This window comes from Rhea pennata, chromosome 9, assembly GCF_028389875.1.
Source record: "Rhea pennata isolate bPtePen1 chromosome 9, bPtePen1.pri, whole genome shotgun sequence".
NCBI lineage: Eukaryota > Metazoa > Chordata > Aves > Rheiformes > Rheidae > Rhea > Rhea pennata.
Genome location: NC_084671.1, coordinates 10,786,122 through 10,804,727, shown reverse-complemented (window position 1 = coordinate 10,804,727; position 18,606 = coordinate 10,786,122). Strand labels below are relative to the sequence as shown.

Here is an 18,606-nt window from a genome sequence, read left to right as displayed (position 1 = left end):
CTGGAGCCCTGGGGCAGTCCCAGCACGGCCTAACGCTGCCCCGCTTTGTGGTCACCCCAGTATAGCCCAGGGCTACTTTCCTCACAGCTCTGGCTCTGCTCCATTAGAGCCCAATACAGCCCAGTATAGCTCTGGCAATGGCCCAGTCAACCCCACCACAGGGATGTGGCAGGAGGCGCCCCGCTCCCCCCGAGCAGGTGGCAGTGCTGGGGCACCCGCAGACGCCGCACCCCCCCCCCCCCGAGAGGAAAGCAGGCTGGGGGGGGCAGCCCTGTAACGTGTTGATGCCAGGGAGACGCAGAGGGGCAACAGTGGGCAATATCTCTGTTTTTAATAAATACAGCAGGGCCCCTATCCCCAAGCACCATAAATTACATGACGAGTCCAGCTGAGCCGGGTGGGTGCAGTGAGACGGGGGCAGGAAGGATTTTACACTATGTACAAGGCGGGCACGGTGCCCGCTGTGCCCGCCGGCCGGAGGGGCGCGGGGCACGGAGGGGGCCGAGGTGGGTGCCCCCGGGCCCCCCAGCCCTGCCCCCGGGGGGAGCGGGGAGGGCAGACTCGGCCCCCTCGGCATCGCGGCCCGCGGGGAGCCGCGCGGGGCGCCTGTGCCCGGCCTGTGCTCGTGCCGAGCCGGGGGTGCCCGCGGTGGGCCCCGTCCAGCCCCTCGGCGCTCATGGGCGCCCCCCGCCCCGTGCCTCGCCGGCAGGGCCGGGGCGAGCGGCCGGGACCGCGCGGGCTCTCCGCTCGGCTGCCTGGCGTCGCTGCGGGCTGGCACAGCCCTGGGCATCGGCTCACTGCTTAGCGGCTCCAGGCCTCCGCGGTGGCATCGTGGACCTTCTCCCGGGCGTCTGCGGGGGCGTCCGGGGCTGCGGGGCCACGTCGGGGCGGAAGGAAAGCGGGGGTGAAGAGAGGCACAGGGCGCAGGGCAGTGCCAGACTCGGGCGAGGAGAGCTCAGGTGGCCCCAGGCACAGCTCAGCACCCGCGGGGGCTGGGGATGTGCAAGGGGACCCCCGGCCGTTCGCGCAGCCCAGGCGACACGTGCCCAGGTGCCGTGGCGCGGTGGGGATGGGCACAGCTGCAGGAGCCTGCGGAGGCCAAGGCTGCAATCGTGCACGCAGGCATGCAAACGTGTGCCGGTGTACCAGCGCGGGCGCAAGTGTGCGGGCTGCTGTGCACACGCGTGTGGCAGTGAGCAAGCTTCAGTGTGCAGAGGGGCATGGCAGCGTGCACGCACATGCATACTGGTGCGTGCAAGCCGAGAGCTCAGCGGTGAGCGTGCAAATGTGCAAGAGCGCGTGCAAGCGCCCGGCTCACTCACCCCGGCACTTGGCGCAGCAGGGGTTGTCCCTCCTGGCAGGGCTGGCGCAGGCGGCCGGCGGGCACTCCTGCCGCTGACAGTGCGTCTCGCCCGACTGCGGCGCAGAAACGGGGCGCTGGCATGCGGGGGACCCGGCTGGAGCTCCGCGGGGCCCCCGGGCCCCTTTCCCGCCCGTGCCCAGAGCGCGCAGGCCCGGCGCGGGGGCACGGCCCCTTGCCGCGGGCAGCCGGTGCGGCCTGAGCCCTGGCGCACTCACCACACACCAGCACAGGATGCACTTCATTTCCCCGAAGGGGGGCACAGAGGGGTGCCAGCTCTCGTTGTTGAGGTACCAGCGGCGCCCGAAGCGGCAGGCCCGGGGCCCGTCCGCCTGCATCGTGTCGGCCAGCTCGGGGACGCTCTGCTCGGGGGCTGCGGGAGAGGCCACTGGGAAGCCGCCCGGCACGGGGTGGGGGGCGCGCGGAGAGCCCGGGGCGCGCACGAGCGGGCGCCGGGGCCGAGGGCAGGAGCGGGGCGCACGCACCTGGGCACTGCTTGCAGCAGTCGGAGGGGCTGGCGCGCACGGGGTTGGCGCAGGTGAGGCGCGGGCACTGGACCTTCTCGCAGTGCACTTCGCCCGTGGCGCCCTGCGGGGAGCGCGGGGGGCGCGGGGCGGCCGGCCCCCCCGCGGGGCAGCCGTGCCAGGCCCCGGCGTGAGCGGCGGGCAGGGGCGGCCGGCGTGGGGCACGCGCGCCCGGCCCCGCACCCAGCCCCCAGCCGTGCCCGCGCTCACCTTGCAGGTGCAAATGGCACATTTGATGAGCCCGAAGGGGGGCACCACGGGGTGCCAGCGGGTGCCGGAGCCTCGCCACGTCTTGTCCCCGTCGAAGTAGCAGCCTGGGCGAGGAAGAGGAGGAGGAGGAGGTGGGCACAGCCCCTGTGGATGGAGCAGCTGAGGCGCCCCTCTCGCCGTGCCCGTGGGGACTCACCCTCACTGCTGTCCCGGGCCCGCTCCGCTCTCAGCTCGTCCTGCCCGGCCTTCTTCTCTGCGAGGGCGGGGGGAGGCCGTGCGCCCCGTGCCACGACGGGGCAGCACCGGGCACGGGCGCCAGCACGCCAGAAACGCTGCCTTTGCCCCGCTCCCCGGGAGCCCCCCGCTCCCTGGACACCCCCACCCACCCCCCCGGGCCCCGGAGCCCCCCGGACCTTCGCAGACGGGGCAGCAGAGCTCCTCGGGGTGCACCTGGTGGGTGCAGTTGAGCGGCTGGCACAGGATGGGGTCGCAGATCACCGTGCGCTTCTGCGGGGAGCACGGCTGGTTGGGTGCTGCCGCCGGGCGCCGCCGCCGGCGCCCCCGGCCCGCCGGCCCCCTCACCTGGCAGCTGCACACCGAGCACTTCTTGTCGTAGTTGGGCGCCCAGCGGGTGCCGTGTGCCCGGTGCTGCCCCTCGAAGAAGCAGGAGTTGGGGTCCTTCTTCAGCTGCTCCGGGTCCCTGGTTTTGGAGGCCTCCGCGAGCTCGGCCTCCCCCGGGGCCCCCCCCTGGGCCAGGCGGGCACCCCCGGCCTGGCACCGGTTGGGGATGTGCACCTGGGAGGCAGCAGCGGGGTTGGCACCGCCGGGCAGTGGGGTGGGGGCTGGCACTGGGGGTGGGGGGGGGACACGCGTGGGTGTGGGGGGGCGGCAGTGCACGGTACCCACCCGGCCGCGCAGCTCCCCGCGGGGGTGGGCTTTGGTGCTGACTTGCAGGAACGCCGTGCCCTGCGCCAGGTGCTGCAGCAGCTCCGCGTCCAGGTCCTTCACCACCCCCTGCGCCTGCCAGCGGAGCGGGGCGCCGTGAGGAAGAGGAGGAGCAGGAGGAAGCCCCCCCCCCCGCCCAGTTCCTCCCCTGCTGCCCCCTCCTCACCTCGGTGCTGTAGAAGCCCTTGAGCAGGCGCTTGTGGTAGTGGGGCCGGGCGCCCAGGTCGCCCAGCTCGGCCACGCCGTGGAGGTGGGCGCTGACGGTGCCGTCGGCGGGGCGCCCCAGCCCCGCCACCGTGATCTCGTAGTGCAGGTGGCAGTGCTCGTCCAGCGAGAGCCACGCGTGCCCCCCGGCCCCGCTGCCCACCGCCGGCGACACCAGCTGCCCCGCCAGCGCCACCGGCATCTCTGCGCACACGGAGGGCGGGCTGGGACGCGGCCGGGGCGGGGGGGGGGGGTCCGCGCCGCTCCGCCCCGGCCCGTACCTGTGTAGCGGGCCAGGAGCCCGCTGTAGGGCAGGGAGACGATCTGCCCGCGCAGCTCGCCCTCCGCCCAGTCCTTGGTGGCCACGTTGAGGAAGAGCTCGTTCTGCAGCAGCATGTGGGCGTCGCGGGCGCTGGGGCCCGGCCAGGCGCCCCGGGCCTGCCCGCCGGAGAGACGGCACGCGGGTCGGGACGGGGCAGACGCCCCCGCGGGCTCCCCAGTGCCAACCCCCCCCCACCGCCCGGCACGCACCAGCCCGGCCCTGTAGCTGGGCGTCATGTCGAAGAGGACGTTCCTCCTGTTCCTCCGCCGCGGCTTGGTCTCCAGCGTGACGCCGACCACCTCGCTGGCGGTGCCCACCACCTGCACCTGCGGGCAGGGCGCGGCGGGGGCAGCGGCGCGGGCCGGCCGGCCGGACCCCCCTCTCCCCCCCGGGGCGGCGGCGTGCCCGCCCCGCGCCCTACCTGGTACTCCAGCGTGCCGTTCTCGTGCAGCGCCAGCTTGGCCGAGCCCACGGCGCCCGTCTTGGTTGGCGTCAGGGCGTCCGCTCCGCACAGCACGCTTTGGATGGCTTGAGCCCAGGAAGAAAAGCACGGGGACGGGGACGGGGACGGGGGGGTGAGGCTGGCACGGGGGGCACGGCCACCCCCCCCCGGAGCCCACGCCACGTGCGTCCCAACGCTCACTGTCGCAGCTCCGGCGCGTGGTGATGGTGCCGGCCAGGCGCCGGGGGTGCCGGCCCTCCGTCTCGGCCACGATGCGCAGCTGCCCCTGCACCAGCCACTGCAGCTCGCGGGCCGACAGGTCGCTCAGCACCTCCGCGAAGTCGGGCTCCTGCCGGGGGCGGGCGGGGTGGGGGGCACAGCACCGGCGCTCAGCCCTGGCGCGGCGGGTGCCGCGGGCTGCTGGGGCGCGCGGGGTGGGAGCCGGCGTAACGTTACCTCCGCGGTGATGTTGGCGTGGACCTCCCGCAGCACCCGGCCCTGGTGCAGGATGCGGACCCGCAGCGGGACCCAGGGCGTCTCTGGGCAAGGCACGGAGGGTCGAGCCCGCTGCGGACGGGCGCTCCTGGGGGCCTGCACCCCCCAAGCCCCCCATGCACCCCCAGCCCTGCCCCCCCCCGCACACCATGAGCCACGCATGGCTCGGCACACGGCTCAGCGTGCCCTGTCCCCCCCCGCCCCCACCCTGCCCCATACGCCCCCCGCGCCGCCCCGATCCGCCCCCCTCACGGCCCTGCGGGGCGCCTGTGCCCCCCTCACCCCCGGCGCCCGGCTCCAGCAGCCCCCGCGCCATGAGGATGAAGTGCAGGTTGTTCTCAGCGTCGCTCAGTGTCAGCATGGCCATGCCGCCGGCGCCCAGGTGCCTGGGGTCCTCCGAGGTCAGGATGGCCCCGAACGTCTCTGGAGCCGGGGAGAGGTGTGTGTGTGGGGGGGGTTAGGGGCGGCGCGGTGGCGCGGCGGGCGCCCGGCCGGCGGGCGCCTGGCAGAGCCCTTACCCGCGAAGAGCGCCCGGTGCTTGAGGATGCGGCCGTGGACCTCGCCGGAGGGCTGTGCCCGGGTGGCGAGCGAGACGCGGAGCTGCTCGCCGCGCAGCAGCTGCACGTTGGCCTTGGACACCGTCCGCCACATGCCGCAGAGCTGCGGGCAGGGACAGCGTTGGGCCGGGGGGCACCGCGCGGCCCGGCCGGGCAGCGCCGCCCCGCGGCCCCCCCGGCCCCTCTCACCATGCCGTCCTCGGGGGCGGCGCTCCTCTGCACGGGGTGCTCGAACAGCACGCCGCCCTCGGCGTCGCTGAACCGCACGCGGCTCGGCCGGCCCAGCCTGCGGGCACCGACGGGGCGGAGGGCTCAGCGGCAGCCCCCTGCCCGCAGGGTCACCCCCCCATCCCCACCCCGGAGCGGGGGGCGGTTTGCTTGGTGGGGGTGGCGGGGGGGAGGCAGGAGAAGGAGGGGGGAGGCAGGGCGGGCGCCCCGGGGCCCCCTCGCCAAGCTGGCACCGCGCGGCGGGGCGGCGGAGCCGGGTGGCCAGGCCCGGCTGTAAATTAGGAGCATTTTTCGGCTCCACTTGGCTTCCCGGTCGGAGCTGGGAATTAGTCACCACTTTACTATGCAAAGGGGCCTGGAAGCAAGGAAGGAGAAAGCGGAGAGGGAAGGAGGGCGGGCGGGAGAAGCGAGGAGAGGCGCGGCGCGGTGGGCACGCGGTGGGGGCTCGCCGGCGCGCTCGGAGCCCGGCCGTGCCCCGGCCGCAGCGGCGGGCGGGCGGAGGCACCGCGGCGCCCGCTTCCCCTGGCCCCCAGCCCTTCCCGGGGGCGTCCGCGGTCCCGGCATGGCACCCCCCCCCCGCACCCCGGTCCGGTGCTGGCCCCGCCGCCGGGCGGCACCGCGGGCACGCCGCCCCCTCGCCGGAGCCCCGCTTGGCAAGGCCGCGGGGCCGGGGGGCGCCGGGCGGGGGGCACTCACCGCTCGTAGCTGATGGAGAAGAGCAGGTAGGAGCGCAGCAGGGTGAAGCGGGCCTTGGCCACGGCGCCGGACGCGGGGCGCCAGGGCTCGGGGCCGCTCGTCAGCAGAGCCACGAACTCTGCGGAAGGGGCCGCCGATTACCGCCGAGCGAGGGGCCGCCGGCACCCCGCGGCCCCACTGGCGCCCACCCGGCACGGCGAGGCGCGGCGCGGCTCACCAGCGCGGGCATCGTCGCGGGCCAGGCCCTCGGAGCTGAGGTAGGAGCGGTCGTTGTAGGGCTTGTCCAGGTCGTCGGCTTTGTCCTGGAAGTACTCGAAGGCGTCGAAGGGCTGCTCGGGGCTCTGCTCCGGGGGGGCCGGCAAGGCTGCTGGGGCACAGCGGGGAGAAGGTTGCACCAGGCTGCTTGGGCACAAGGGCTCGAGGGGCAGTAAAACGCCCCCCCCCCCCCAGGCAAAGACGTCCCTGCAAACGGCTGCAGGGCTCTGCGCGCAGGGCCGGGGCCGGGGCTGGGGTGGGGTCCCGCCACCCCGGCAGCCCGCCCGGGCCCCCTCGCGCGCCTGCGCGCCGGCCTCACCCTTGGGGCAGGTCTGGCAGCAGTGCCCGGGCAGCAGCGTGGCCCGCGGGCAGGCTGGCACGGGGCAGTCCTGCTTCAGGTTCTTGCAGTTCACCTTCCCCAGGGGTTTCCCGCGGCGGTTCCTCTGCTGCGGGGCGAAGAGGCCGGGGCAGCGGTGCCGACTGCCCCCTCGCCCCAGCCCACGTGCCTCCCCCCCCCAACAGGCAGCACCCCGTGCCCAAGCCCGGACCCCCTCCCTGCACCCTCCTGCCCGGCCGTGCAGGGGCTCGGGGGGCTGCGCCGAAGGAGGGGGGCTGGGGGCCATCCCCAGGAGGAGGAGCGGGCACCTGCCCCACACTGCTAACCGGGGGGGGGGGAGGGGGTCCCTCAGGGTGGCCTGGGAGCGGGGTGGGGGGCAGATGGGGGGCCCTTACCGGCTCGCAGTGGCAGATAACGCAGCGCATGACCCCAAAGGGCTCCCCCAGGTCTGGGTGCCAGGTCTCCTCCAGGGCGTAGAAATGCCCCCCGAAGGCGCAGCCTGCAGAGAGCCCCCCCCCGGCCGCCCCGATCACCTCTGAGCCAGCCCCCCTCCTGCACCCTCGGGGTGGGCGCCGGGCAGCACCATCCTGGGCCCCCCAGGGGCCTGAACGGTGGCGGGGCCCAGCGCGGCCAGCCGGGGGGCGCAGAGCGGGTGCAAGGAGCGGGGTTCGTGAAGGGTGCAGGGGGGCATGCAAGAAGGAGGCGAGGGGAGTGGGGCCAGAAGGAAGGGGGCCAGGGAGGGAAGCAAGGGGGGGCAAGAAGCAGGCTATGGGGAAAGGAGTGCAAGAAGAGGTGGTGCGGGGACGGGGGTTGGGGGGGGCAAGGATGGGGGTGCAAGAAGGGGAGTGCCAGAGGGGCAGTGCAAGAAAGGGGGTGCCAGGGAGGGATGCAAGGATGGAGGTGCAAGAAGGAGTGCCAGGAGCGGGGTGCAGAAAGGGTGTGCAAGGAGGAGGTGCTGAGAGGGTGTGCAAGAAGGAGTGGTGCAAGGAGGGGGGGCCGAGGGGGGATGCAAGGAGGGGGGTGCAAGAAGGGGAGTGCCGAGGAGGGATGCAAGGGGAGGGGTGCAAGGAGGGGAGCGCCAGGGAGGGATGCAAGGAGGGGGGGGCTCAAGGAGGGAGTGCTGGGGAGGGATGCAAGGAGCAGGGTGCAAGGAGCTGGTGCGGAGGAGGGATGCAGGGGGGGGTGCGAGAAGGGGATGCCGAGAGGGCGTGCAAGAAGGGAGTGCCGAGGGGGGTACAAAAAGGGGTAGTGCAAAGAGGGGGTGCCAAGGAGGGGTGCAAGGAGGGGTGTTCAAGAAGGGCGTGCTGGGGAGGGATGCAAGGGGGGGGGGGTTCAAGGAGAGGGTGCCGGGGAGGGATGCAAGGGGGGGGTGCCGGGGAGGGATGCAAGGGGGGGGTTCAAGGAGAGGGTGCAAGGGAGGGATGCAAGGAGGGGGTTGTGCAAGAAACAGTGTGAGGACGAGATGCAAAGAGAGGGGGTGCAAGAAGGGAGTGCGGGGGACAGACGCGGGGGGGGGGGTGGCCCGAAGGGGTCCTACCTGCCGCCCCGCCGGGGGGCAGCGGGTCCGTGTCGGGCCGGATGGGCAGGGCGAGCTTGGGGCGGGCGGCGCGGGCGGGCAGGGCGAGCAGGGCGAGCAGCAGCAGGGCGGCGCGCATGGTGCCGGCCGGCCGGGGGTCCCAGGCGTCCGGGGGCGGGCAGGGGGGGCCGGCCGCTGCCTGCCGCCGCCGCCGCCGCCTCTGCCCGGCCGCCGGCCCCGGCCCCGCTTTATAGGCGGCGGCATGGGCAAGCGGGAGCTGCGAGCCCTGTGCAAACAAAGGCCCCGCTAATGAGGCGCAGGCAGCGGCCGCCCCCCGCGCTCCGGCCCCCCGCCGCCCTGGGGCACCCCGCACGGCGCCTCCCGGGGGTGCCCAGAGCCCGGCCCCCTCCCCCACCTCGGGGACCCCGGGCACTCGGCGTCCTGGGGGCATCCCGCAGCCGTACGCCCCCCCCCCCAACACATACACACACACGCACACACCTCCCGGGCATGGGGCTTCCCGGGCATTGGGCATCCTGGGGGCACCCCCCCCACCCGTCCCCAAGCGGGGGTTGCCCCTCTGGACCCCCTCCGGCTGCACCAGGCTTGGCCCCTGCGGGTGTCCCCAGCAATCCAGTCCCCTCCCCCCCCAGTGGCATGCCCCCCCCCCCCGGAGCATGGGCACCCCCAGGCTTAGAGCCCCCCAACACCCTCTCCAGTCAACGCTGCCCCCCAGCCCAGCAGGAGCCCCCCACCTGCTGAATCCATGCAGCACCCCAAGAGCCCCAGACCCACACATCTCCCCATATGCGCTGTGCTTGGTGTCCTCGAGCCCCAACTGAACCCCAGAAGCACCCCCCAACACCGCAGCGTCCCCCAGCTTACAGCATCCCCCAGCCCCCCCGGGGATATCACCCCTCCCTGTAGCACCCCAAGCCCCCGAGATCCCCCCCCCCCCAGTCCTGTACCTCTCCCTGGATACCCCCAAATCCGCACTGCACCCTGGAAGGTCAGAGATTCCCACGCACCCCACAACTTGTCCTGCTGACACCCCCAAGCCCCCCTGGCCGCTGCCCACCCCAGGTGGGGGAAGGTGCCATGGCGGGACCCCGGGCTCCTGCCCGCCTGTGGTAGGGGCTGGGGGGGGGCAGGGGCCCGGACGCCTGGGTCCCCTCGCCCAGGGAAGGGGCGCTGTGGAGGAGGCCGAGAGAGCAGCACCCAGCACCGATCCTGCTCTTCGCCCACATGTGCCCGGGCTGGCGAGGGCGGGCAGTGGGCAGCCACCATGGAGAGGCCTGGGGAGAGCAGCGTCCAGCCGGGGAAACTGAGGCACGGAGCCCGGCGGGAGGGCAGCGCAGGGCAGGGAGCCCCGCGTGGCCGCCTGCGCCCCGGGGAGCGGGCCAGCGGGTGCCACCGTGCCCCTGCCCGGCGCCCGGGCCGGTGGGGCCGCAGGCGGCAGGGAGGGGTGCCGGGTGCGTGGCGGGCGGGCAGGCGCCCGGGGAGGGGAGCAGAGGAGGGGGGAGGCGCGGGGCTGCCAAAATCAACTCTCGGCGGTACAAACACCCGGCCAGCTGCGCGGTGTAGCTAGGGAAACACAGCGCAGCTGGAGCACAACAGGCCCGTGCCTCCCTGCGGCGCTCCTCCTGGGCCTCCGCACCGGCGCCGCCGCCGGGCAGGCCGGGCCCGGCTCGAGGGGCGCCCGCCCCGCCGCCCGCCCGGCCTCGGGCCGCCCGCCCCGCCGCCCCCCGGCCCCCTCCGTGGCGGAGATGCGGCACTGCCGCGCGGCCAGGGCGCCCGGGACGTGCCCCCGCAGCCGGGAGCTCCCTTGGCGCGAGGCGGGCGCAGCTGGCACGAGCCCGGGAGCAGCCGGCGTTTCCCGGCGGGACGGCGCTGGCGTTTTGGCCCAGGCCGGGATACCCCCCCACCCCCCCCACGGGGAGGGACTCGGGGACGTCCCCGCGGGCGCAACCGCCCTGCATCTTGCAAGACCCTCCTGCGTGCCAAGGGCTGCGCCCAGGCCACCTGGCACCTTCTCCCCCCCTCCCCCCGAGCCCCCTGCCCTCCCCGCTGCCCCCGCTGAGCGGAGCCGGCACCGACCTGTCCCCTCTCCTCTCTCCCGGCGGCGCCGGGGGCACGGGAGCGCCGGGGGCCGCCCGGCGGTGCCAGCCTCGCCGCGCGCGGTGCCAGCCTGCGCCGCGGCTCCGGCCCTTCGGGAAGACGAGGCGCGAGCGGCGGGGCCGAGCGGCGCGGAGGCGGGCGGTGGCTCCCGGCCGCCCCGCCGGTGCCAGAGCCGAGCGCAGCGCAGGAATCCGGCGCTGGCTCCGCGCACCGAGAGCTCGTCACAGTCTCCTGGCTCGGCCGCGGGGATGCGGGGAAGCGATGGGGGAAGCTCCCTCCCCTTTCCCTGGGAGGAAGGAAACCCGGGAAACCTGCCTGGATGTAGCTCTTGGCAGAGGGGGAAACTGAGGCACGGGGCCATGGCAGGAAGAGGCGGGGGGCCGGGAGGGAGCCCGGGCAGCGCCAGGCTTGCGGCGGGGAGGTACGTTGGCTCGGGGGCCTGGCAGAGGAGGGAGCGCTGGGCATTTCCACCCAGGGAAGGGAAAAATGCAGCTTGGATGCGGGCACGTGGGCAGGAAGGAAACGGAGGCAGGGAAATTCTGGAAATCTGCCCCTGCTGCACCCGGGCATCCCTTACCTACAACCGCGGAGGCGCCCAGAAAGGCCAGCGGGCGCCAGGAGCCCAACGCGGCAGGGGCGCCCGGGGCTGGGGGCGAGCAGCGCGGCCGGGAAGGGGTCCCGCTCCCAGTGGCCGGTGCCCGGCACACGTGCGCGGGGAGCGTCCTGCACAAAGGCGGCTCTGAGGCGCGCCGGAGCCGGGCCTGGCGCCGCGACAGCCCCGGCGGCCCTCGCCAGCTGCCCGCAGCTGGAGCCGCGTGGGGACGGAGCCGGCCGGCTGCGGGCCGCCGCCGCCAGCCCGCAGCCGGCCGAGGGCTCCGGCGGCCGCCTGGCGCCCTGCCCCGCTCCCGGCTGGCCGCGGCCCGGAGCAGGTGCCCAGCGCGGATCGGCACGTCCGGCGGCGCCGGCGTGGGCACCGCCGCGGCTCTGCAAACCCCTCGTGCGCCCCCAAAATGCCGAGCGCCCCCACCCCATTGCGGCGGGCATGTGCCCCGGCGCCGGCAAGCTGGCGGTCCCCCCCCTCGCCGGGCGCAGGGGCCGCCACCGGCGCCGTGCCCGCCACGGCCCCACGCAGCTCCCTCTCGCCTGCCCTCGCCAGACGCTGCCTGCCGGCGCTTTGAACGCGGGCCGGGCTCGGGGGGGGGGCGGGAAGGAGCCGCTTCTCCCCGGGGACGGGGACGGGGCGGAGGCGAGGCCGCCCGCCCGCCCCCCCCCTTTCCCACGGTCTCGCCCCGCCGCCCCACTTTGGCGCGCTGCCCCGGCCCCGCCGGGCGCGCGCTGGCACCGCCAGCCCCGCTCCGGAAGCAGCCCCCCGGCCCGGAGCGACGCGGGGCGGGCTGCTGGGGGGCAGCGAGCCCGCGGCCTCCCCAAAGCTTTGTGCCGAACGCGGTTTGCCCCATGACTAATCCCCCCCCCCCGGCCTCGCACACACGCGGCGGGGCGGGAAGAGGGGGGGAAACGCTGTCGTAATGGGTGGAAATATCTCATAATTCACGTTGGACACGGGGATTACAGCCGTTCCGGCAATATTTGCACAACTGGAAGGCGGCTCGCGGGGCTGAGCCGCCCCAGACGAAGGCGAGGGGGGTCTGGGGGCGGCGGGGGGCTCCGGGGAGGTGGCAGGTACAGGGAGGGGATGCAGCCGGCGTGGGGGTGACGGGGGGGGGGGGAAGTGGCTGCTTTTCGTCTCCAAACACATGGAGCTTATTAGACACTCTGCGTTCCCGGCGTGGTGAGCCTGGCTGGGGCTCTCTGCCCCTTCTTGCCTCGATCCCGGCCCCTGGGCCGTGCCTGCCCCAGGGACCAAGGCACCGGCTGTGGGGTGCCCCCCGGGGAGCTTTGCTTGCCCTGCCAAGCAGATTCGGGCCGCTGCCCCATGGCACTGTGCCCGCTTCCAGCACGCTGCTGGGGGGAAGGTCCCCTGCTTGTAGGAGCACCCAACGGTGGCGGCTCCCCCCCCCCCCGCAAAGTGTCCTTCCCCAAACGCTCCCGGAGCGTCGGCAGAGGGAGGAAGAGGGGGGTGCACGGGGCATGGCGGAGGGGGGCTTGTTTGGCACGGGGATTAGCAAGCTCCCAGAGTGATGGTGGTCTCCCCCCTCCCCACCGGACATGCAGGCAAATATTTGTGCCCAGACTTCGCAGGACGGCGAGAAGGAATTTCATTCTTGCGCCCACCTGCGGCTTGGCCGCCTGGCATTAACCCCTTCGCTGCCCCGCGCACGCGGGTCTGGAGGGAGAGGGGCTAGGTGCCCTCCCCTGTGTCCCCCTCCCACTGCCCCCCGCGTGAGCGAACAGGGTGGCGAGCTGGGCAGGGGAAAGGGGACGCGGGGGGTCACCCCGGCTGCCAGCACAGCCCCCTTTCTGGGGGTGCTGGGCACGTGCCGGCGGCGCTGCGGGCTCGTCCGCACCTCAGTGCCCGGGTGCCCCGTGCAAGGCTCCCTGCCCCTTTGCCCATGGCTGCCCGGCCGGCGTGGGGCCGGCACCGAGCCGGGATGCCATTCCCGGCACGGCCCTCTCCCAGGGTCCGGGCTGGGGCGGCTCGAGGGGGCCGGGGGCAGCCGGGCGGGAGGGCATGGGGAGAGGTGTTTGCCCACGGATGTTTATTGGCAATTCGCAAATGTAAAGTGGAGGGGGCAGGGGGCACGGAGCTCTGCGGGGCCAGCGCGGGCAGGGGGTGCTGCCTGGCTCCCTGGCACCCCCGGGCCCTGGCCCCACCGCGGCCCCGGCCCTCTCCCCCCGGCCCTCGGGTCAGCTGGGCCCTGAGCAAACGGGGGCTGTTTGCTCACGCCGGATTAGCCGCTCTCTTTGTTCCTTTGACTTTCTCCTCCCTTTATGCCGGACCCTTTTATGGGGGCTTCAAAGGGTGCTGGGACCACCCCCCCCACACCCCTTGAAGCCCAGGTTTGCTTCCTGCGCCCCGCTGCCTCGCACCAACATCCTGGGGGTGCCCGGCGGGCAAGCCTGGGTGGCCGTGGGGGACAGCAGCCGTGCCACCTGTCTGCTGTCCCCCCTCCTCCCCCCGCCGCCTGGCACCTCCGGCTGCCCCGGCACCTCGGCGAAGTGGGTGCGAACGGCCACCCCCCGCGGCGGGATTCCTGGCACTTTGCACCCTCTACGGTGAGGTGGGAAAGTTGGCACCAGGGTCCGGCCAGCTGCGTAGTCCAGCAGCCCCCTCCTCGTTTCCGGCCCCCCCCCCCCCCCGCCACGCCAGCGCCCTGCCCGGGCGGCAGGAACGGCCGGAGCATCCCGTTCCCCTCTGGGGCACCCAGGGCCCCACGCGTGCCCCCCGCACCCCTCCGTGCGGGCCCCGGAGCTGCGGGTGCCCCGCGCCCCACGTGCCCCAGGGGCTGCGCCGTGCTGGGTCTGCCCCTCGGCACTCCTGGCAGGGGCGAGCAGCGTCGGCACTGCCCTCTCAAGAGCGAGGCTGCCCACGGGCCTCTTGCCGACCGCCTCGCTCCCGGCACGGCTGGAAAGGAGCATTTGAGGGGGGAAAGGCCTGTTTAGGCACCCTGGGGCCCTCCGTTGCGCACTGGGGTCCAGCAGGCATCTCACCAGGTACGAGCTGCCTTCTAGTTGCCCCCGGTAGGTTCGTTTGCCTAATTATGAAGGCACATACAGATCTGGCACCAGAGAGCTGCGGGCAAGCGGCTGCTGGGTGCTGCAGCTCTCCAGCCCGGCACGGTGGAAGGTTTTGTGCCTGCGTGGGAGCAGGAAGGGGCAGGGACGTGGGCACACACGGGCAAGGCAGGGCCAGGGGTGGGCCTGGTGCGGGGCAGCGCTGGCACAGGGGCCAAGGGGTTCTGGGTGCCAGGACGGCGCGTTTGCATTATGTCACGTCCGCAGAGACGGGGCCCAGCGGTGTTTGACCCCGGCGCTCGCTGCTCCGGGCTGCTGCCAGCCGAGCCCGTGCCGCGCCGGGCTGCCAGCATCGGCCCCGGAGCCATGGGGCCTGCCAGACCCTCACCCAGCTGCCCCTCGATCTGCAAGGTGGGCTGCCCGGGCCGGGGGCTGAGCTGGGCCCGGGGCAGGCGGAGCAGGCTGAGGTGTTTACTCTGCCTGTTGTCACCCGGCCAGGCGCTGCCGGGAACCGCTGGCCGCCAGGGACAGGGGTGGGAGCCAGCGGGAGCAGGCGGGTGAGAGTGAAGAGCGCAGGTTGTGGGGAGACCTGTAAGTGGGGAAAGGAGATGTGGTTTGGGGTCGGGGGTCAGGAAAGGGAGAGGGAGCACACTGGGGGGGGGCCTGCATGAATGCATGCTCTGTGTGTGTGTGCACACGTGTGTGTGTGTGTGTGTGTGTGTGTGTGTGTGTGTGTGTAAGGGGATGGGTAACTGTTACTCGATATGTGAAGTGTGCATGTGCACACGTATGTCTGAGGGTACAGGTGGGCACACGTGTTGCACATGTACATGGAAGTAAACACACGCACATGTACATGTGTGTGTATCTGTGCTCACCTGCACCGCCCCCACCCCGTATCCCGGGCCAGAAGGTCCCCGGGGCACCCCGGAAGCGGTGGGCTTGTCCCGGGAGGTGGCACACGGGTGCCCTGCAGCAGGCGGGATGCAGCTGGGCTGGGCATGGCCCCCCAGGGCTGGGTGCTGGGCAGACCCGGGGTGCATCTCCCAGCCTTGAGGAAGGGCTGTCTGTGGGTGTTTTCACCCAGCCCACTGCCAACTGCTGCTGCTGCTGGAGAAGCAGCCCTGGGGGCCCCCTGCCTATCCCCCACCCCAGCCCTGAGGGGATTGCCACACCTTGCAGCCCCTCCAGGGGTGCTTGTCTCCCTCTTACCTCTGGGTGAGGGTGTCAGCGTTGGCAGCTCACTTCTGGGTGAAGGTTGCTGGGGATAGGGACAATCTGAGGTGATGGTCACGGGAACTGGGGCTCACCACCGGGTGAGTGTCCTGGGGGCCCCCCTGCCTCCTGGACACGCTTGCCACGGAGCAGGGCACTACCTCAGCTGCTGCTCCCACAGACAGGGTCTCCAACACACCCAACCAAGCCATCTCTTTTGCAGGTACCAGGGGCACCTTCTCGCCCAAGGTGGGCATAGCTGAGCAGCCAGCCGCCCGCTCGCCCGCCTCGGCAGGCACGGCTTGTCAGGCCCCTGGCCCCGCGCTCAGGCCGGCCGCAAAGGGAGCAGGCACAGGCCGGGGGCAGGTGAGCAGCCCAGGAGGGCGACAGTGGACATCCTTCCCAAGCCCAGGGCCAAGGGAGGAAACGGCTGGAGGCAGGAAGCCGTCCCCAGGGGCCCCTGGAGCGCTTTTCCTCAAAGGTCAGCAGCGACACAACAGGAAATCGCGCTGCCTCTGCGGGGCCAGAGCCGGAGAGCCGCGCCGTGTCGCCCGGGGGGTACTCCTGGCCCCGGCCCTCTGTCCCGGCTCGGCGGCTCGCGGGGAGCCCGCGCCACAGCCGCCCTCCATGGAAGGGGGACGGGAGCTGGGGAGCAGCCGCTGGCCCCAGGGTGGAAAAGGCAGGGCCGAAGCCCCCAGCTGAGCATGGAGCTGAACAGTGAGTGTGGGACTGAAAGGGGGCGGACGGGGGCGAGGAGGAAGGGGCATTGCTTTGGCAGCAGGCACCATGCCCAGCCTGCCGTTTGCCCAGGCACGGGCGCTCCAAGAGATGAGCAGTCAGCACTCCTTTACCCTATGCTTTGGCAGAAAATCCCGCCAGCTGTGGTCGGGCTGCAGCTGACCCCCGCCAGCTCGCAATGGTACCACAGCATTTCTCCATGCCCGCCTTCGGGAAAAAGCTGTCAACGCCTGGCTGTGCCGAGCGCGTTAGGGAAGCAAGTAGATGCAAAAGGGGCCTAGAGGCCTTTGGAGAGGAGATGCCAGCTGCCAGGGCGGGCTGTCACGGGGCACTGCAGCCACCCGGCCAAAGGGTGCCCGGGGAGCGGTGTCCCATCGGTGCCGGAAAGACTGTGGGTCAGGCGAGCCCATGGCCGGAGCAGCCCAAGGAGCAGACGGGCGCTGCAGGATGCTGCAGGCCGGGACTCCCCGTAGACACGTGACGCCTGGAGCTGCTCCAGGCGCAAACACCCCTTATCAAGGGTGGGAGGGCAGGGCCCAGGGCGCGCGCAGGGAACACGGCTCTGCTCCTGCCTGCTTCCCAGGGCTGGAGCCGAGCTGGAAACCTGGCACAGGCACAGCAGCATGGGGCCCTGGCCACACACCACCTGCCTTTCCAGGCACCAGGTACCTGCTGGCGCTGATCCCAAGAGGCAGAGCCTCTGGAGAGATCAGGCTCGCTGGCTGAACGGGGAGGAAGGCAGGACGCCTCTCCTCCCTTGCTGTGACGTGGTGTCAAACCGCAGGGCACCACCAGGCCCTCCTCAGCTCCCTCCCCCAGACATCTTCCCCTGAGCCCAGGGGTCAGTCCTGGGCTGGGTGAACTGCCCAGCACCAACTGTTTGATCTGTAGGCTGGTTCATTTTAAACCCATCTCTTGGGGCTGCCAAGGTGGGCAGTCAAGGTCACCAGACTGGGCTAAGCACTTGCTACTTGTAAGCATCACCACGAGCTGCAGCTGCCTAGGGAGGACGGCACAGTGCCCACAGGCAACCCCTCTCCCCCCAGGACTGCTCCTCCTCACATCTTTCCTCCTGCACATGAAAACGGGCCGTTGCAGCCCAACACGGCTGGTCTGCGACACCAGACTCATCCAGAAGTACATTGGGGAGGCAAAGGACATGGAGAAGGAAGTGGTGAGGATATGCTGCTCCCCCTTCCCCACAGGCTGGGCTGGCAAGGCAGGGACAGGCACAGCTCCAGGTCATCTCACTGCAGCATCTCCTCTCTCCCCACCCCAGAGCCAGTGCCAGGCGCTGCCTCCACTCAGCTGCCCCATGGTGCTACCCTTGGTGGACTTCAGCCTCAAGCAGTGGAGAACCAAAACGGTAAGAGGGCCTGGGACAATGATGTAGCACTGGGATGCCCACGGGGCTCCGGAAAGAGCCACAGGATGCAGAGGGACACAGACCCCAGACAATAAACAGCAACAGGATGTCTGCAGCACATCTGATGGCACCGGGGCATCACACGGGCATGGGGTGGAGGACCCCCATCCTTACCTAGGGCAGGTACAGCAGTAGAGCGGACTCGCAGCCCCTATACCCACAGGGGTTGGCATGCTCACTGTCTGCTCCCCCCAGAACGAGACCAAGCGGCAGGAGATCCTGTGCGACCTGGCACTGCTGGTGGGCGCTGTGACAGGGGCCCAGAGTCAGGCGACCCAGGAGTGCACAGGCACACAGCTGAGCCAGCTTTACAGACATGCCAACTCCTTCCTCCTGCTCCTGCAGACCTTCAGCTGGAAGGTGAGGCCTCCCCATCCCCCATGAAGCCAGGCCACCTTTGACACAGGTGCCCAACTCTGCACTGGGCACCACAGCATTTGTGACCCCCCTGTTGTGTTGTCCCACCCAGGCAGGACCCCAGGAGCCAGGCTGCTCTCCACGCTCCATGGAGTGGACAGACATCTCTGGGATCTTCCTCACCTACCGGCAGCTGGTGCAGGGAAAGCTGCGCTTCTTCTTCCACGACCTGGCCAAAGACTCATGCAAACAAGGCCAGGGGGGTGGCAGAGACGCCCCACCTAGAACCTGGTGAGGCTACGCACAGGGCTCACCACTGATCCAAGGGCAGAGAAAATCTGGAGGATGCTGGGACATATTCTGGGTGCCCAGGAAGGTGCCCCCTGGGAAAGGGTTGACTCCTTTTCCACAAGCCTTTGGCTACAACACAGCCCCTGGAGGCTGACAGAAATACCTGTGCACAGGCCCTGCTGTGGGCAGCTCTACTGTGAAGGCGTTACAATTAAAGAGCTATTTTTCTACAGGGCTGTTTGTGTTCTCCTTTTCCCCCCCGACTGTGGCCTTGGCTGGGGGACCCTCGCAGTCCCAGGGTCTCTGTAAGAGGCAGTGCCCAGCGGATGTACTCCAGGGTCTCTCCCCAGCACCCAGCTCCCTCCCGTGGCAGCTCCGAGATCTGCAGGGCAGAGAGGCTTGCACGGTGCCCCGGGGTGCCCAAAGGCCTCCACTCCCTCACACCCACCACTGAGCAGTGCTGGTCAAACCCTCACTCCTCCCATAACTGCAGAGCCCTGGTCTTCACTGTGCCCAGGGCCTTCTTCTGTGAGCCCCCTGCCTGGGCATGTTTCGAGGTGCACAGCACCTCTCTGCCCAGACTGACCCCCTCGCTCCTCTTGCAGGAGCTGTAGTTTGAGAGCCAGCACCACAGCTACCCCTGATGCCCAGCCATGCCGCCCACGCTCAGAACATCCTCCGCGACCCACGCGGCGCCCGCGCTGCCTGCCCGTCGGGGCGGCGACGCAGGCCCGCCT

The 18,606-nt window shown here is 71.9% G+C and overlaps 2 protein-coding genes across 6 annotated transcripts; one reads left to right on the top strand and one right to left on the bottom strand.

Moving 5' to 3' along the window:
- Positions 1 to 321: 321 nt before the first annotated feature.
- On the bottom strand, positions 322 to 8,230 carry CHRD (chordin). Of its 3 annotated transcripts, none has more exons than XM_062582488.1 (23): positions 8,113 to 8,230; positions 6,971 to 7,074; positions 6,558 to 6,684; positions 6,201 to 6,347; positions 5,984 to 6,101; positions 5,249 to 5,345; positions 5,021 to 5,162; positions 4,785 to 4,925; positions 4,464 to 4,546; positions 4,209 to 4,356; positions 3,987 to 4,093; positions 3,775 to 3,891; positions 3,525 to 3,681; positions 3,206 to 3,447; positions 3,001 to 3,114; positions 2,677 to 2,889; positions 2,508 to 2,601; positions 2,291 to 2,347; positions 2,095 to 2,198; positions 1,846 to 1,948; positions 1,579 to 1,733; positions 1,323 to 1,437; positions 322 to 869 (listed from the first exon to the last, which is right to left on the bottom strand). In XM_062582488.1, exons 1-23 carry the CDS (start codon positions 8,228 to 8,230, stop codon positions 802 to 804), a joined length of 2,871 nt encoding a protein of 956 aa, XP_062438472.1. In that variant the 3' UTR covers positions 322 to 801. The 3 variants fall into 3 exon arrangements, with proteins under 3 accessions (XP_062438472.1, XP_062438473.1, XP_062438474.1); XM_062582489.1 differs by having other exon boundaries at positions 1,323 to 1,416; XM_062582490.1 differs by lacking the exon at positions 8,113 to 8,230 and having other exon boundaries at positions 6,201 to 6,350; positions 6,971 to 7,072.
- A 5,815-nt stretch (positions 8,231 to 14,045) lies between these two features.
- Positions 14,046 to 18,068, top strand: THPO (thrombopoietin). Of its 3 annotated transcripts, XM_062582866.1 has the most exons (6): positions 14,046 to 14,253; positions 15,281 to 15,423; positions 16,842 to 16,969; positions 17,075 to 17,161; positions 17,417 to 17,581; positions 17,691 to 18,068. In XM_062582866.1, the coding sequence occupies exons 3-6, from the start codon at positions 16,874 to 16,876 to the stop codon at positions 17,871 to 17,873; spliced, it is 531 nt and encodes a 176-aa protein (XP_062438850.1). In that variant the 5' UTR covers positions 14,046 to 14,253; positions 15,281 to 15,423; positions 16,842 to 16,873; the 3' UTR covers positions 17,874 to 18,068. The 3 variants fall into 3 exon arrangements, with proteins under 3 accessions (XP_062438850.1, XP_062438849.1, XP_062438848.1); XM_062582865.1 differs by lacking the exon at positions 14,046 to 14,253 and having other exon boundaries at positions 15,198 to 15,423; XM_062582864.1 differs by lacking the exons at positions 14,046 to 14,253; positions 15,281 to 15,423 and adding an exon at positions 15,591 to 15,774.
- Positions 18,069 to 18,606: the final 538 nt, after the last annotated feature.

What these genes read in the sequence shown, in the direction of transcription:
- THPO (XM_062582864.1), top strand. An exon ending in AGGACATGGAGAAGGAAGTG is followed by an intron (nt 16,970 to 17,074) that starts GTGAGGATATGC and finishes TCCCCACCCCAG; the next exon opens with AGCCAGTGCCAGGCGCTGCC. An exon ending in TGCAGACCTTCAGCTGGAAG is followed by an intron (nt 17,582 to 17,690) that starts GTGAGGCCTCCC and finishes TGTCCCACCCAG; the next exon opens with GCAGGACCCCAGGAGCCAGG.
- CHRD (XM_062582488.1), bottom strand. Translation starts at nt 8,230, where the DNA reads ATGCGCGCCGCCCTGCTGCTGCTCGCCCTGCTCGCCCTGCCCGCCCGC. An exon ending in CCGCCCCCGAGGACGGCATG is followed by an intron (nt 5,163 to 5,248) that starts GTGAGAGGGGCC and finishes CCCTGCCCGCAG; the next exon opens with CTCTGCGGCATGTGGCGGAC. An exon ending in CACGCGCCGGAGCTGCGACA is followed by an intron (nt 4,094 to 4,208) that starts GTGAGCGTTGGG and finishes CCTGGGCTCAAG; the next exon opens with CCATCCAAAGCGTGCTGTGC.